Source organism: Schistocerca gregaria, unplaced genomic scaffold (assembly GCF_023897955.1).
Source record: "Schistocerca gregaria isolate iqSchGreg1 unplaced genomic scaffold, iqSchGreg1.2 ptg000812l, whole genome shotgun sequence".
NCBI lineage: Eukaryota > Metazoa > Arthropoda > Insecta > Orthoptera > Acrididae > Schistocerca > Schistocerca gregaria.
The window spans coordinates 10,132-25,360 of record NW_026062179.1 but is presented as its reverse complement, the minus strand read 5'-3'; the positions used below and the strand labels follow the sequence as shown (position 1 = coordinate 25,360).

General features: G+C 25.4%; 2 protein-coding genes across 2 annotated transcripts; both read left to right on the top strand.

Moving 5' to 3' along the window:
- The first annotated feature begins 4,681 nt into the window (after positions 1 to 4,681).
- On the top strand, positions 4,682 to 5,334 carry LOC126322481 (ribosomal protein S12, mitochondrial-like). Its single transcript, XM_049994371.1, has one exon. The coding sequence runs from the start codon at positions 4,743 to 4,745 to the stop codon at positions 5,193 to 5,195; it is 453 nt and encodes a 150-aa protein (XP_049850328.1). The 5' UTR covers positions 4,682 to 4,742; the 3' UTR covers positions 5,196 to 5,334.
- Positions 5,335 to 6,461: 1,127 nt separating this feature from the next.
- LOC126322480 (elongation factor Tu-like) lies at positions 6,462 to 9,012 on the top strand. Its single transcript, XM_049994370.1, has one exon. It carries the CDS (start codon positions 6,589 to 6,591, stop codon positions 7,786 to 7,788), a length of 1,200 nt encoding a protein of 399 aa, XP_049850327.1. The 5' UTR covers positions 6,462 to 6,588; the 3' UTR covers positions 7,789 to 9,012.
- Positions 9,013 to 15,229: the final 6,217 nt, after the last annotated feature.

Sequence of the window (15,229 nt, the reverse complement as noted above, 5' to 3'; positions counted from 1 at the left end):
ACGTTTTTAATAGTATTGGGTCAGATTGAAAGATGAAAAAAGCGTTTTTATTTTTTTCTGATACCGTTAAAGTCGGTAATTTAGTTAATAATTCAACTGCGTGTGTATTAAATACGAATGTAGCATTTTGTGAATTTTATAAAAAAGTGTTGTTGAAGGATTCTAAATTAACTGATTTAGTGTCCGGTTATTTAGGATTAAATATTAATCCAATTATGTTTAAAAAATTGTATACAGAATTAGAGATGTCGGCGGACAAAAGCAAATTATTAAGTTATGTTACTGGTACTGATCTTTCTTACTATTACGCTTCCGTATTTTTTAGTTTTTTACCATTGGTAAATCACGATTTTCATAGAATTGTTATGTGTAGTGAGAATACTGGGTATTTACAATTTTTTTTAAGAAAAGATTTTACGGAGATATTAATTAATCATTCTAAAACTTATGATGCTACTATTTGTAGATTACCTTGCTTTTTTAACAGATTTTTTCAAAATATAGAATTGTTTCGAGTTGCTCTGTTGAGTGAGACAAAATTGATAGCTAAATACTTTAAAGGTAATTATAAACTAGGATATTCTACGTTAGAGGAAAAGAATTTTTTTGAAAGTTTTAACAGAAATGTGTTATTTATAGATGGGTTGAGGGGTTATCTAGAAGCGTTATCTTCAGTTTTTTGGAAGAAATATTTTGTTAATTTTGATCGTAGTCTTACATGTAAGGATGAAAATTTAAAACGTATAACAACTGTATTGGAGGCTTATTATTTGATGATAGGGCCTGTACATAAAGGTAATGCTAATGAAATTTTATTTTTTAATTCATGTTTGGCTATAAAGAATCTTGATCAACGTTTTAAATTGTTAAAACAATTATTGCTTCAAGTTAAAGTTATGGCTAGTTTATTTTCAAATAATGAGAAATATATTGAAAAATTGTTTTCAACATATTGATACGATTATGCTAATAAAATAGTCTTACATGAGTTAAATATGAATTGAATTTCACAAAAACGTGACGATAAAACATTTACTAGATTATTTATAACTTCAGGATTGAGTGTTGAAGACAGTGATGCAATATTTTTTGGTAACATGCAACCTGAAGAAAAAGTTTTATTTAGTCGGTTGAGGACAGAAACTCGTTGTTATGTTGATTATAGGATGTTAAAACATTCGATTTTAAAAAAAGAAGAAGGTTTATTTATTTCTTTATTCGATAAGTATTTGAAAAAAACTAATAAGGAGATATCAACTTTTTTATTACCGGTACATGATTATTTATTTTTTGAATTTTATTTAGGTAAGCCTGAATTAAAGCATTTTAGTATTTATGATAATTTTTACACTACGTGAACATTAGAATCTTATGAATATTTTTTTAGAAGTAGATCTAACATAAGTGTGAATAATAGTATAAGTTATTTATTAAATAATCCTAATACTGCTAAAGGTATTAATTGGTATTTACCATCAACTAAGGAGGCTATATATCATATAGATAAATTACTTGAAACAGCAAGTTATGCTATCCGCGGAATATTGTTGGATGATTTGTCCATGAATACGAAAGATGAAGATAAGTTTTGTGATGTGAATTTTGATAGAAGTAAACTGATCGGTTTAGTTAATGTTTACAATTACTTTCATAAAGATTTTTACAGTAATGTTAGAAAAGGAATTATTGAAGTTGAAGAGTTTTTATCTTCCGATAAGTGTAATGATATGGATGGTAGATCTAAGTATATATTTAGTGCATATATTCGGGATATGAAGAAGGAGTTGTCAAGTATAGATAATATGTTAATTTTATTGTCTTCTTGTATAAAATTTTATTGTTTTAAACATGAACTTGATTATGAAAATTTTAATCTTCATATAGACCAAAAAGATAGATTTATTAAAATAGGAGGAAGTATTGGTGAAAACAAGCAAGAGGGTATAAGTTTTAGGGAACCTAAAACAATTTCTGCTGTTACGTTAAAAGATAATTTTGAGGAATGATCTTTTGATGATAAGATATTTAGAGGAGATAGTCAATAGTTAATTTTATATATGTTGTTAAAAACTATAAATCGCAAAGTTAGGCTTTATAAAAAATTTGAATCTGATATATGAGGATTTAATTTAGTAGGGTTAAATAGTTCGGTCAAAAAAATTCGTTTGTTAGAAAATTTGGTTTCTTTAGAAGAAGAAGATAGAGTAAAAAATAATTTACGATATGTTTATCGTATCGATACTAGTGATTTAAGTGTCTTAATGAAAAAACAGAAGTGGAAGTTTTTATCAAGAAGAGTGTCTAAGTTGTATTTTTTTACGTTGTCATATAAGCAATTTAACGTATTATTGTGTAAGGCTTCAAAAATGGAAGGATTTCGGGAAAGTAATTATATTATGTTAGTAGAAAATAGGTTATTTAGTATGTTATATAGAATGCAGTTTGTTGTTAATATTTTTGAGTTAAGGTCTTTTATTTTTAATAAAAATGTTCTTATAAATAATAAAATTGTGACATATCCTAATATGAAAGTGTGATATGGTGATATTTTACAGTTAGTGCCAACTAAATCTAAATTAATTAAATTGGACATAATAAGGAGATTTATGGATGGTAATTTGTATTTTACTGTACCTGATTATATGTTTGTAAGTTATAAGTTAATGTTTGGTTTTGTTTACAGGGAACCGTCGATTGATGATATAACATATCCAAATATGTTAGTCGATATATATCGTGTTTCAGATATATTGTAATATATTATACGTTCACATACACACATATATATATATATAACATATAGTAGATTTTTTTATTTTTCAAAAATAGGTAAGTTAAATTATGACATCATGAGAGTTTGATTTTATCGTTGTGTTTTTGGTGGTATTGTATTGTATACATATATTGAATAATAACAATTATTAATTTATATAAACGTGTTAACAAGATAGTGCAAATATTGATATGAAACTGTTAGTAATAAGGTTACAAAGAATGTATTCTAGGAAAAATAAAGTATATAGGATAATAGTTTTACAAAAATATAGAAAGACTAGTTCGGGTATTTATTTGGAAAAACTGGGTGTTTATAGTCCTAAATTATTTTATAAGGAAAAAGCTATACAGAAGGTTTTTTTTATAAATTTAGATAGGTTGAGTTTTTGGTTAGCCAAGGGGGCTGTTATCTCCGAAAAAGTTAGTTTTTTAATCGCCAAGTTAATGATTTCAAAATAATTGGTATAATTTTTTTTTATATTTTGTTTTATTTTTATATTATTTTATGTAAGTATGTTAAAGAAAAAAAGGAGAATTTCGGGTGGGTTGAGTAAATTTTTTAGTGGTGATATAGTGTCGGTTTCATACAGGTTAAATGGGTTAGGGTATTCATTTACTGGTATTTGTATTGCGATAAGAAAAAAAAGTTTATTAACTACTAATAGTAGCGTAGTGTTAAGAAATGTTTTTAATAAAGTAGCTGTTGAGCTTATATTGGCTGTTAATAGTGTTTGTAGATTGGTTGTTTCGTTTTTAGATTTTTCTAGGAAGAAGTTTTTTTATAGAAAGTCTAAATTATATTATCTAAACAAAAAATCTAATGTTAATAGTATAGTTAGGAATGTATTAATAGTATAAAGCTGTATATATTATGTCATTGTTACCGTGTATAATTAAACTTAAACTTTACATACCAGCAGGTAATGCAACAGTTGCACCTCCATTGGGGCCCATATTGAGTCAATATGGTATAAATACGGTTCTTTTTTGTAAAGAATTTAATGAAAAAACAGTTGAATTTTTATCGTTTTTTGGTGAAGATAACGGTGAGGTTATTGATAGAGAGTTTATATTAGTAGCTAATATATACGTTTATGCTGATAAAACGTATAGGTTGGAAATAGAAAAACCGACAGTTCAGTTTTTATTAGTTATATTTTTAGGTTTAAAAAATATTAAGCCTAATAAATTGTTATATTCTATCGATTTAGTCGATTTAATTTTATTGGCTAGATTTAAGTTTCCTCATTTAAAATTATTTTCGGCATGTATGTGTGTGAAAGGAGTTGCGCGTTCTTTAGGTATACGTATTGTACGTAAAGATATATAATGTGCGTATATAATATATTTTTTTACTTTGATTTGACTGATATATGGAAGAAGATAGTTTTATTGAAAAATTTAATTATAATTATGGGATTACCCATAATATAGGGGAGAAGTATTATTTATTTTGTATGAGTTTTTTTTCTAGTGGAATTAAAGTTGATCATTTGTTATTAAAACATGTGTTTTTAAAAAGTATTTTTGGTATAACCGATGAGTTTTATAAAGATATTTACGTTATGAGGAGTAATGTTTATTTTCATAATAATTTAATTCAAATTGATAATTTTAGTTATATTGAAAAAGAAATTTTTAGTTTAAGGGAGTATAATAATACGGTGTATATTTATGTAAAAGATGAAATGTTGGCTATAAAATTATATGTAACTATGAAGTATAACAAAGATTTATTGATGATTATCAAAAATAATTTTGGTGTTACGTTACATATTATGTATATTGTTAAGGATAATCGTGTTTATATAAACAATGAAGATTGTTTATATAAACATAATGATATTATGTGTGAGTATAAAAATCAAGGAATTGATGTAAATTTTTATTTAGTAAATTTAATGAAGGTACTTTATTATTTTTTAAAAAAGTATGCTAATTTAGTAGTACTAGTATATTAGGGATTGATGTATTTTTTATTTATTGTATGTAGTATTATGTTGACTATTAATCAATTATTAAATAATTTTCGAAAAAGAAAAATAAAACGTAATAAATTAATCGCTTTAGCGAATGCTCCACAACGTAGAGGGGTAGTTTATAAGTTGGCTATTATGTCTCCACGTAAACCTAATTCAGCAAAACGTAAAATTGCGAAAGTTAGGGTTATTTTTAATAAACATAGAATTTTTGCTTCTATACCTGGTATGGGTCACAATCTACACGAATATTCTGTTGTTATGATGCGTGGAGGAAGTGCTAATGATTTACCTGGAGTGAACTATACATTAATACGAGGTGTACTCGATTTTTCTTACAAGGAAACATTTTCTAGAGAGGCTCGTAGATCAAAGTATGGTGTTAAACTAAAAGATACTATACGTTATAAGGTTAAAATATCTAGGATTAATAAAAGTTAAATTTAGTGTAATTTTTTTTATAGATTGTAAATATATAATTAATAAAACATATATATATATATGATAAAAAGTAATGATAATAATTTAAAATTAATTAGAAAATTGTTCGTTTCTACATTAGTTTGTAATGGTAGAAAATTATTAGCGGAAAAATTTTTTTTTAAGACTTTAATTGTTTTAAAAAAAAAATATCAAAATTATAAAAATTTTGATATTTTTTTTTTATCAATTTTAAACTTAAGGCCTTTATTGGGATTAAAGATAATAAAAATTGGTCATATGAAATATAAAGTACCGTGTCCAGTGGATGAACGAAAACGTATTTTGTATGCTATAAAATTATTTATAAGATTGGTAAAAAATAAAAATAAAATTGATTTTAATAGATTATCTGAGATAATGTTTTTGACGTTTATGGGTATGAAAAATACTGCTTTGGAAAAAAAATTGGAATTATATAGAGAGATAGTAAACAATAAAGTTTTTTTAAAATTTATAAAATAAAAAAAGAGTTTTATGAAAACGCTGGATAACAATATAAAAACCTTAATTTATTTAAATAAACGTAAACGGTTTATTGACTTTACTGTAATTCAATTATTGCAACGTAATATTCATTTAGGGTGCTTAAATAAGTTTAGTTTGTTAACTTCTAGTTGGTTTATATATGGGGTACGTAGTAAAATGATTATAATCGATTTATCTGTCACTTTACTTTACATACGTAAAGTATTGTTTTTGTTGGAGTGTATAGTTATGAATCGACAACATGTACTTTTTTTTAGTGAATACAATGATATGACTAATTATATGTCTAGTTTAATTAGGTCATGTGGGGAACAATTTTTATTTGGTAAATGAATTGGTGGTGTATTAACTAATTTCCGTCATTTATGAGTGACGTACAAAAATTTAGAAGAATTGAAAGGTTTAGGTGAGAAGCTTTTAAAACGTAAATTTGTTTTAAGGGAAGCTTTATGTGGAATATATTATATTTCTTCTGTACCAGGTACTGTTTTTTTATCAGGTAATGTAAGAAAGTATAAATCCGCTGTAAAGGAAGCTTATATTTTGAGGTTGCCTGTTGGGGGGTTGTTGGATGCTGATAATTGTCCTGGCCCTTTAGTATACCCAATACCATCTAATGATGATTCTCCTGAAAGCATATTTTTTTATGAGCAATTTTTTATAAAATCAATATTTGTTAATAAATTAAATTTATTGGTAAAGGTTTATCGTAAAAAGTTATTATTAACTACGAAGTTGTTAGCTAATAATAGTAAAAAAACTAAAAAAAGAAGAAGTAGAGTTATATAGGATTTAATAACTCTTTAAATAATATATATATATATAAGTATCAAGGGAATGAACATTATAAGATGTAAATTTATTTATGGCTAAACATAAGGAGAAATTTGTAAGAGAAAAACCGCATTGTAATATAGGTACGATTGGTCATGTTGATCATGGTAAAACTACACTTACTGCTGCAATAACTAAAGTATTGGCAGCTAACAATAATATGACTAAATTTATGAAATATAGTGATATAGATAAACATTTAGAAGAGCAAAGGCGTGGTATAACTATATCAGCAGCTCATGTAGAGTATTATTCTAAATGTAGGCATTATACACACATAGATTGTCCTGGTCATCAAAATTATATTAAAAATATGATTACTGGTGCTACGCAAATGGAAGGTGCTATTTTGGTTGTAGCGTTAACAGAAGGGCCACAAGAACAAACTAGAGAACACGTTATATTGGCTAAGGAAGTAGGTATTCCTTATTTGATTGTTTATGGTAATAAATTGGATATGTTGTTAGAAGACGATTTGAAGGAATTTGTAGAAATGGAGGTAAGGGAGTTAGTTAGTACATACAGTTATCCAGAAGATTTGCCTTTTATATGCGGTTCAGCTCGTAAAGCTTTAGAGGAGGAGGAAGCTTCTGAAATCGGGACAAAATCTGTTATGAAGTTGATAGATATTGTTGATGAATACGTGAAACAACCTGAGAGACCAGAAAATGAACCATTTTTAATGTCAATAGAGGAAGTTTATTCTATTTCTGGTAGAGGAACAGTTGTGACTGGTAAGATTGAGAAAGGTAAATTATCTATTGGGGAGGAAGTAGAAATAGTCGGATCTAAATTATTTAAGACTGTTTGTACTGGTTTAGAGATGTATAATAAGTTCTTGGATGTAGCTATAGCTGGTGAAAATGTAGGTGCTTTGGTGAGAGGATTAAATAAGAAAGATTTAAAAAGAGGTTTTGTGATGTGTAAACCGGGGACAATAAAAGCTTATAATGCTTTTACAGCACGAGCGTATTTTTTAACTTCTAAAGAAGGGGGTAGAAAAAAACCGTTTTTTTCTAAGTATATGCCGCAGTTTTTCTTTAGAACGGCAAATTTAACTGGATCTGTTTTATTATCTGACGATAATTCGATAGTTATGCCAGGGGATACTGTTACTTTTGAGGTAGTTTTATTAGAAAAGGCTGCTATTAATGAAGGGTTGAGGTTTGCTATGAGGGAAGGTGCAGTTACGTTAGGTGCAGGTATAATTTTAAAAGTTTTTGAAAAATAAAAAAGTTTTTATTTTTTTATATATTGTAATAAAATATATTGTATTAATCAAAAGGTGTGTTAAATTTTAGTAATTTATTAGTTTATAGATTTGAAAAAATTTGTTTGGAGAAAAGCTTGAAAAAATTAACACGCGGAATTTCGAAAAATGCAGGTAGGTCTAAATATGGTTTTATTTTGGCTTTTAAAAAAAGTAAAAAGCCTTTTAGAAAATTATTTAGATTTGTAGATTTTTGACGACGTGTTAATTGTTATTGCTATGTATTAAGTGTGTCTTATGATCCAAACAGATCATCGTATATATCTTTGGTTTGTTATTTAAATGGCTTAATAAGTTATGTGTTACATGTGCATAATATTATGTTGGGTTATAAACTATATACTGGTGTACGTATTCCCGATAATAATGATATTAATAAGGTAGTAGTAGGTCTGGGTAATTCGTTATTATTAAAATATATTCCAGTAGGGACGTTGGTTTCTTCTATCGAATTATGACCCGGTAAGGGTATGCAATTATGTAGGTCTGCCGGTATGTATGCAATGTTGGTAAGCAAGAATGATGGGTTAGTATTGTTAAAGTTGAATTCTGGGTGAAGGGTTCTTGTTTCGGAATTATGTATGGCGGTTGTAGGTATTGTATCTAATATAGATCATAAGTATAAACGAATAGGTAAGGCTGGTAAAAATCGTAATTTAGGACGTAAACAAACTGTTAGAGGTGTTGCAATGAATTCTGTTGATCACCCTCATGGTGGAGGTAGAGGTAAATCTGCTGGTACTAAATCAGCCAAATCTCCTTGAGGTAAGGAATTTGAATTTAAAAAAACTAGTAGAAGTAAAAGATTTAGAAATTAAGTAGAGTATTGTATTTATTCAATACGTATTATATATTGTAATATTATGACTAAAAGGAAAAATTTGTTTTATGAGATCGAGTTGAAAATGTAATTATATTACGAATGATACTATGTATATGCTATACGATATAAATGTAAAAAAAAAAACTTATATAAGATATAAAAATAGAAGATTAAAGTTATTTGTTGGTTTAGTAGGTAAAAAATTGTGCGTATATAATGGGCGTAAGTATATGAATGTGCTTATTAGGCAATGTATGGTTGGTAAGTATTTAGGATCATTTTTATTAACTAGACGTTTTTCAGCTACTATACATAGTAAGAAAAAAAAAGATAATAAGAAATAAAAATTTGATTTATGGGGCACTTAATAAATCCTGTTGGTTTTAGACTTACATACTTTAATACTTGGGTTGATTCGTGAAGTTGTGAAAAAGAGTTTCTATACTCTGAACTATTTCATAGTACTAATGATTGTAAAAAGGTTTTAAATTTTTTTTTGGAAAGTAATTTTTTTGAGAAATATGGGTTAATTTGTAGCCATTATACTATTGAGAACAACCATAAATTTGGATTTATGATGAAATGTTTTCTTTATGATAGTGTATCTGAAAATAAGATGAGTAAGTTTATGTATGTTATTGATACATATAATAAGGAAACGGATATCTATTATAGGTTTTTTTTAAAAAAATTTAAGTATAAAAATAATATAGGTTATAAAGTTAAAATGTTCAATAAATGAAAGTACTATGATTATGTTTTAGCTAAAAAATTAATTTTATTTTTAACATATTTGTTGGTTGAAGAGGGAGGTTTTTCTGATGAAATAAAGGATTTTATAAAAGAATTTTTTTTTCAAAAATTTGATAGATTTTGAAGGAATTTTCTAAGGTTATATAAGAATAGCAGTCGTAATACTAATTTTTTAGTACTTGATGTGTTGAAGTTGTATATTTTGCGTATGATTAAGTCTTTGGTTAAAAGGTTTCCGTTATTTTTTGATACGAATAGTGATAATGTTAATACTTTTAATTGTAATATTTTTATAAATATTTTGCATTTAAGTTATTTGATTTGGTGAAGATACCAAAAATATTACAATTATATGTATATTGGTGTTTTTAAAAGCAATGTCGGTAATAATTTTAATTTAAAGAAGTATATAGATTATAATGATAGCTGTAATCGTTATATTATATTTTTTTTTTCTTTATTTTATAGATTATATTTGATATGGTACAGACAAGTTGATTTTTTTAAATTTATAAAAAAGGTGTTATTGTCTTACTTGAATAAGGTTAGTTTAGTTCCATTAGACTTGGAGTTTTTGGGAATTAGCAATGATACTGTTACTTCAATTTTTTTAGCTAAATTTTTGATAAAAAAATTGGAGCAGAGGTTCAAATTAGCAGATTTATTCGGTCCGATAAGTGATGATTTACGTTATATTATGGAAAATGGATCTTTGATAGAAGGGTATAAGTTGCAATTTGTTGGTAGATTGTCTAGACGAGACAGGGTTAGAACTGTATGGCTCTCAGGAGGTAATTTACCGTTGACTTCGATTTCAAAAAACGTTGAACATTCCTTTGTTTTAGGTATTTTAAAAAATGGTATTTGTTGTGTTAGGGTTTGACTTTATAAGACTAAACCTTATAATTCAAATAATTTATATAAATATAAAATTAATACATTTTAGTATAAAAAAATAATTATATTTGAGCTTTATTTAAATAAATAATTAAGTAAGATGATTGAGTTATGTTTGTTTCGTTTAATTCATTAGCTTTTAAAAAATTTCATAAAAAAAAAATTTATAAAAAAGGTTACAGTAAAGCTAAATTTACTGATAATAGAGGATTTTTTCCAAAGTTTTGTGGATTAGGCTATAAACTATATGATAGTGAGTATATAAAACAGAATCAGATAGAATCTGTACGGAAAGTTATTAGAAGGTTTTTTAAAAAAAACGTGTACTTGAAAGCTAATTTATTGTTAAATTTACCTTTAACAAAAAAACCTATTTCAGCTAGGATGGGTAAAGGGAAAGGTAAATTTGATAAATGAGTTTCACCTTTATTAAAAGGTAGGGTTTTTTATGAAGTTTTAACGTTTAATAAAAAAAAGCATAAACGTAAGTATTATAATATTTTATTAAAAAAGATAAATAGTAAAATGCCTGTTAAAGTCAATTTGGTGGTATTAAAATATTAAAATTAGATTGAAAGGTATATATATATATATGGTTGTTTTTTTGAAATAGTAAGGTATCATTTTTTTGTTATGATGTTATTTTTTTTATCAAAATTGAAAGTGGCGGACAATTGTGGAGTGAAGGAATTGCAATGTATTAGAGTAATTGGTGGTTCAATCGTTAAAAAAATTAAATTAGGTACTGTTTTAGTGATGGTAATTAAAAAAACTTTATTTAGTAATAAACGGTTGGTGAAAGGTATGTTAGTTAGAGCTTTAGTGGTTCGAACTAAATTTAATTTTTTTCGTTCATGCGGAGTGTGGGTTAGGTTTAACCAAAATGCAGTAGTTATTATAAACAAAAAGTTTGCTCCAAGAGGTAAAAGGTTAATCGGTCCTTTGTTAAAGGAGATTTGTATAAAATATAATTTTTTAGGTACTATAACTAAGTTTATAATTTAATAAGTTTTTTTATGATTTTAAACGGTAATGATATGTTACATAAATATATCGTATATGATATAAATGGTAATAGTAATGATATTAGGCTGTTACAGATCGATAAATTTAATGTGTTTAATATATATGATGTATGATCATCATGTGAAGTCAATTTTCAATTTTATTTACAAAATGTACAATCTCTGGATATAAGTAATGGTATCATAGGATCTTTTTTTTTGTTAAAATTGTTTGCGAAAAGAGGTAAAAGACCATTTATAGTAAAATTGAAGTGTTTTCAGAATTTTAAAAAAAAGTATTATTTAGTTATAATTTCTTTGAAATTGGTTAAAAATTGTGAATTAAATGTGTTTTATAATTATTTTTCTTTGTTTTTGTTACCTAAGTTTTCTGATAACGATTTTAAGTATAAAAATGTTTGTAATTACGTTAACGGTAAATTAGTTAATTTTGTGGGTAGATATGTAATATATAATTTGAATTCTGTTAAATATGTAGAAACAAATCCTATTTTTTACAAGTGAAAAGAAAATTTGATAATTGATATAATATGTTCACATAAAAATGTTAGTTATTCTAATAAATTATTCAAAATAAATATGTTTTTACAATTTTTAAAATTGTTAAATTAAAGGAAGGTAAATTATGGCTAGGAAATTGAAATTAATAAAGGATATTGTTGAAAGAGAGAGATTTTCAAAAAATGAAATTAATAAGCTTTTATTTAGGTTTGTTATAAGACAAAGTTTGCTAAGCAAACTAGAAAAATATTACATGTATTATTGCTACAACAAATTTTTATTGAAAGGTTTTAGTAGATATAGAAATATATGTCTTTTTACCGGGAAAATGAGATATGTATATAAATATTTTAGATTATCTCGTATGAGATTTAAAAATTTTGCATCATATGGGTATATGGTAGGTGTTTCTAAATCTTCTTGATAGGAAAAATAATTTTTATTATAGTATAAAATTGTATTAAATTTGGTGATATATACATATATAATATATGATAGCGGATTTTATTGTTAAGTTTAAATGAGCGATTAGGTCTAATAAAGAGGTAGTGTATGTTAAATACACTAAAAAGACATTGTATGTATTAGAATTGTTTTTAAATGAAGGTTGTATAAGATCTTTTTCTGTTGAACATAAATGTTTAAATTTTAAAATTAGGAATTGCATTAAAGTTAATTTGTTGTATATAGACAATGTATCTTTGATAAAAGATATAGTGTTGGTATCAAAACCTTCAAATAGGAAGTATTTTACATTTAGATATTTATATACTTATTTGAATAAATATTTATTTCAAGGATTTTATGTTATATCGACAGTAGAAGGTTTAAGTACTTCCAATAATATTTGTATAAGGAGGTTGTTGGGTAATGGTGTAGCCGGTGAGGTGTTATTTAAGGTGGTATATTAAAATTTTTTATGGCGAATAATATTATTAGATACAGATCTAAATCTGCTAAACAATATATGTTGTGTGTTGATTTAAAAGAGAGTCTTTTTTTTGTTAATTTATTATGTAATGAGTTGTATTTTAAATACAGGTACATGACAGTTTGTAATAAATTAAGTAGCATGCTATTGTTTAATAACAATAGTGAAATCACTGTTGATAGATTATTGTTTTTTGAAATATTTTGTAAATCTGTAAGATTGCATAAGTGTTCATATGAAAATTGTTGCTTTACATTGTGAATCAATTTTATTAAATTTGTTAATTTTTATAAATTTAATAAGATAGGTTTTAAACTGGAGTTGAATTTTATAGGGTTAGGGTTTTATATAAAAAAGTTAACAGATAATTTGTATAAATTTTTTTTAGGTTATCCTAATTATATATATATATTTATAACTCAATATATGAAGTTACAGTACATAGGTAGTAAAAGGAAATTACTATTATTTGGTATAGATAAGAATTATATTAATAGTATTGCTTCTGTGTTTTTATTGTTATTGAATGTTTCTGTTTATAGGTTAACAGGTATAGTTAAATTGGGTAGAGTTGTACGACTTAAAGTCGGTAAAAAACGTTAACGTTTAATTATGAAAAATTTATGCGTTTTAATTAGGTATAGTAGTGAAGGTAAGATATTGTTGGTATTCACTAATAAGTACGGTACTGGTTATACTCAATTTTGTTTTAAACTAAAGAAATTTGTATATAAAAAATTTGAAAAGAAATATATACTTACATATATATTAGATAAATCTTTAAAGTTTGGGCTTTTATAGTAAAAAAAATTAAATGATGCGTTATGATGATGTTATATTATTATAGACATAATAAATTTTATAGTTATGAGTATGTTAATGTGGCTATAACTAAATTGAAAGGTATCGGTATTAAACGATCAGCTTACATATGCGGTGTTTTAGGGTTTTCTAAATTTGTGAAATTTTTGGTTTTAAATAAATATAAGTTTATGATCTTGTTGTTGTTTATAAATAAGTATTATAACGTGGATATAAAATTGATGCAGTTATCTGATAATAGGAGAAAAAAGTTTTTTGAATTAAAATCTTACAAATCTATGAGGTATATGGCTGGTTTGCCTATTCACGGGCAACGTACTAGAGATAATGCTAATACTTCTAGGAAATTAAATAAGGTTAAGAAATATTTGATAAAGTAGTTTTTTTATGAGTAAATTTAAAGTTAAACATAGTATAATGAAATTTTATTTTGGACCTAATATCAAAAATAGAATTGCTATTTTGGTGTTGAATAGTAGTAAAAACAATATGTTTTTTACTTTGACTGATTTGAATGGGTTAGTACTGGGTACAGCTACATCTGGTTTATTTAAGTTGAAGAGAGATCGCAGAATTAATCCGGTTGCAGCTGAATTGCTTATCAAGAAATTGATCGATAAAGCTAGGTTTTGTAATGTACGTATTATTAAAATTGTATTAAAAATTACTTCTGTGTTTATAACTAATGCAGTTATAAGGTGTTTAATGTTGCATAATATAAAAGTAGAAAGTATGGTAGATAAGATACCGGTTCCACATAACGGTTGTAGAAGGAAAAAACTTAGACGTATATAGTGTAAAAAAATTATTTGTAAATATATGGCTTATTTTAAAAGTTTATCTAATTTATTAGAATCGGGTTCGTGTATCCCAGTGTATGTTGGTGGTACTGTGTATAATAGTAATTATACACAGTATAATGAAAATGATTATTATAAGTGTAAAGGATTAGTAGATATAGTTGGTTATAGCTCTTATTACAGAGGGGAAGTTTTTTCGGTATACACTAATATACAGAATAAACGTATTACAGTTAAGTTAATTGAATTATCAAATTGAAAGTTTGGTAATGGTGTTAATTTTTTGGTTCCAAAGTATATACCATACAAATATTTATATGGTGATGGGTTTGGGTTTGAAAGTTCTTTGTATTTAGATAGATATTCGGTGTTTTTACACGAGGAAATGAAATCTTCAGAGGAGTATTTTGATTTATATGGTTATTTATACACCAATAATAACCATAATTCTATATTTGGTGTAAGATTTAAACAGTATTTTTTAAAAAAATCAGCTTTATTATTTGAGAGTATCGAAAATAAGTTGAATTTGTTTGTTAGTAGTAAATGGCATGCGTTAAAATTGTTAGTTTTATCGCGTTTACATTGTAATAATGGTATTGACTATATAAATACATTTAGTTATGTTTATTTTGATAGATTTTCTTTGAATAAATTCATTTATAATTGAAGAAGAATTTATTTTAATACTAGTAAAGTTAAATTTATTTTTAATTATGATTTTTTTTTTAAAAAAAAAATCATAATTAAAAATAAATTTAACTTTACTAGTATTAAAATAAATTCTTCTTCAATTATAAATGAATTTATTCAAAGAAAATCTATCAAAATAAACATAACTAAATGTATT

Excerpts from the sequence above, each read along its gene's own strand:
- LOC126322480 (XM_049994370.1), top strand. The coding sequence starts at position 6,589 with ATGGCTAAACATAAGGAGAAATTTGTAAGAGAAAAACCGCATTGTAAT.
- LOC126322481 (XM_049994371.1), top strand. The coding sequence starts at position 4,743 with ATGTATTTTTTATTTATTGTATGTAGTATTATGTTGACTATTAATCAA.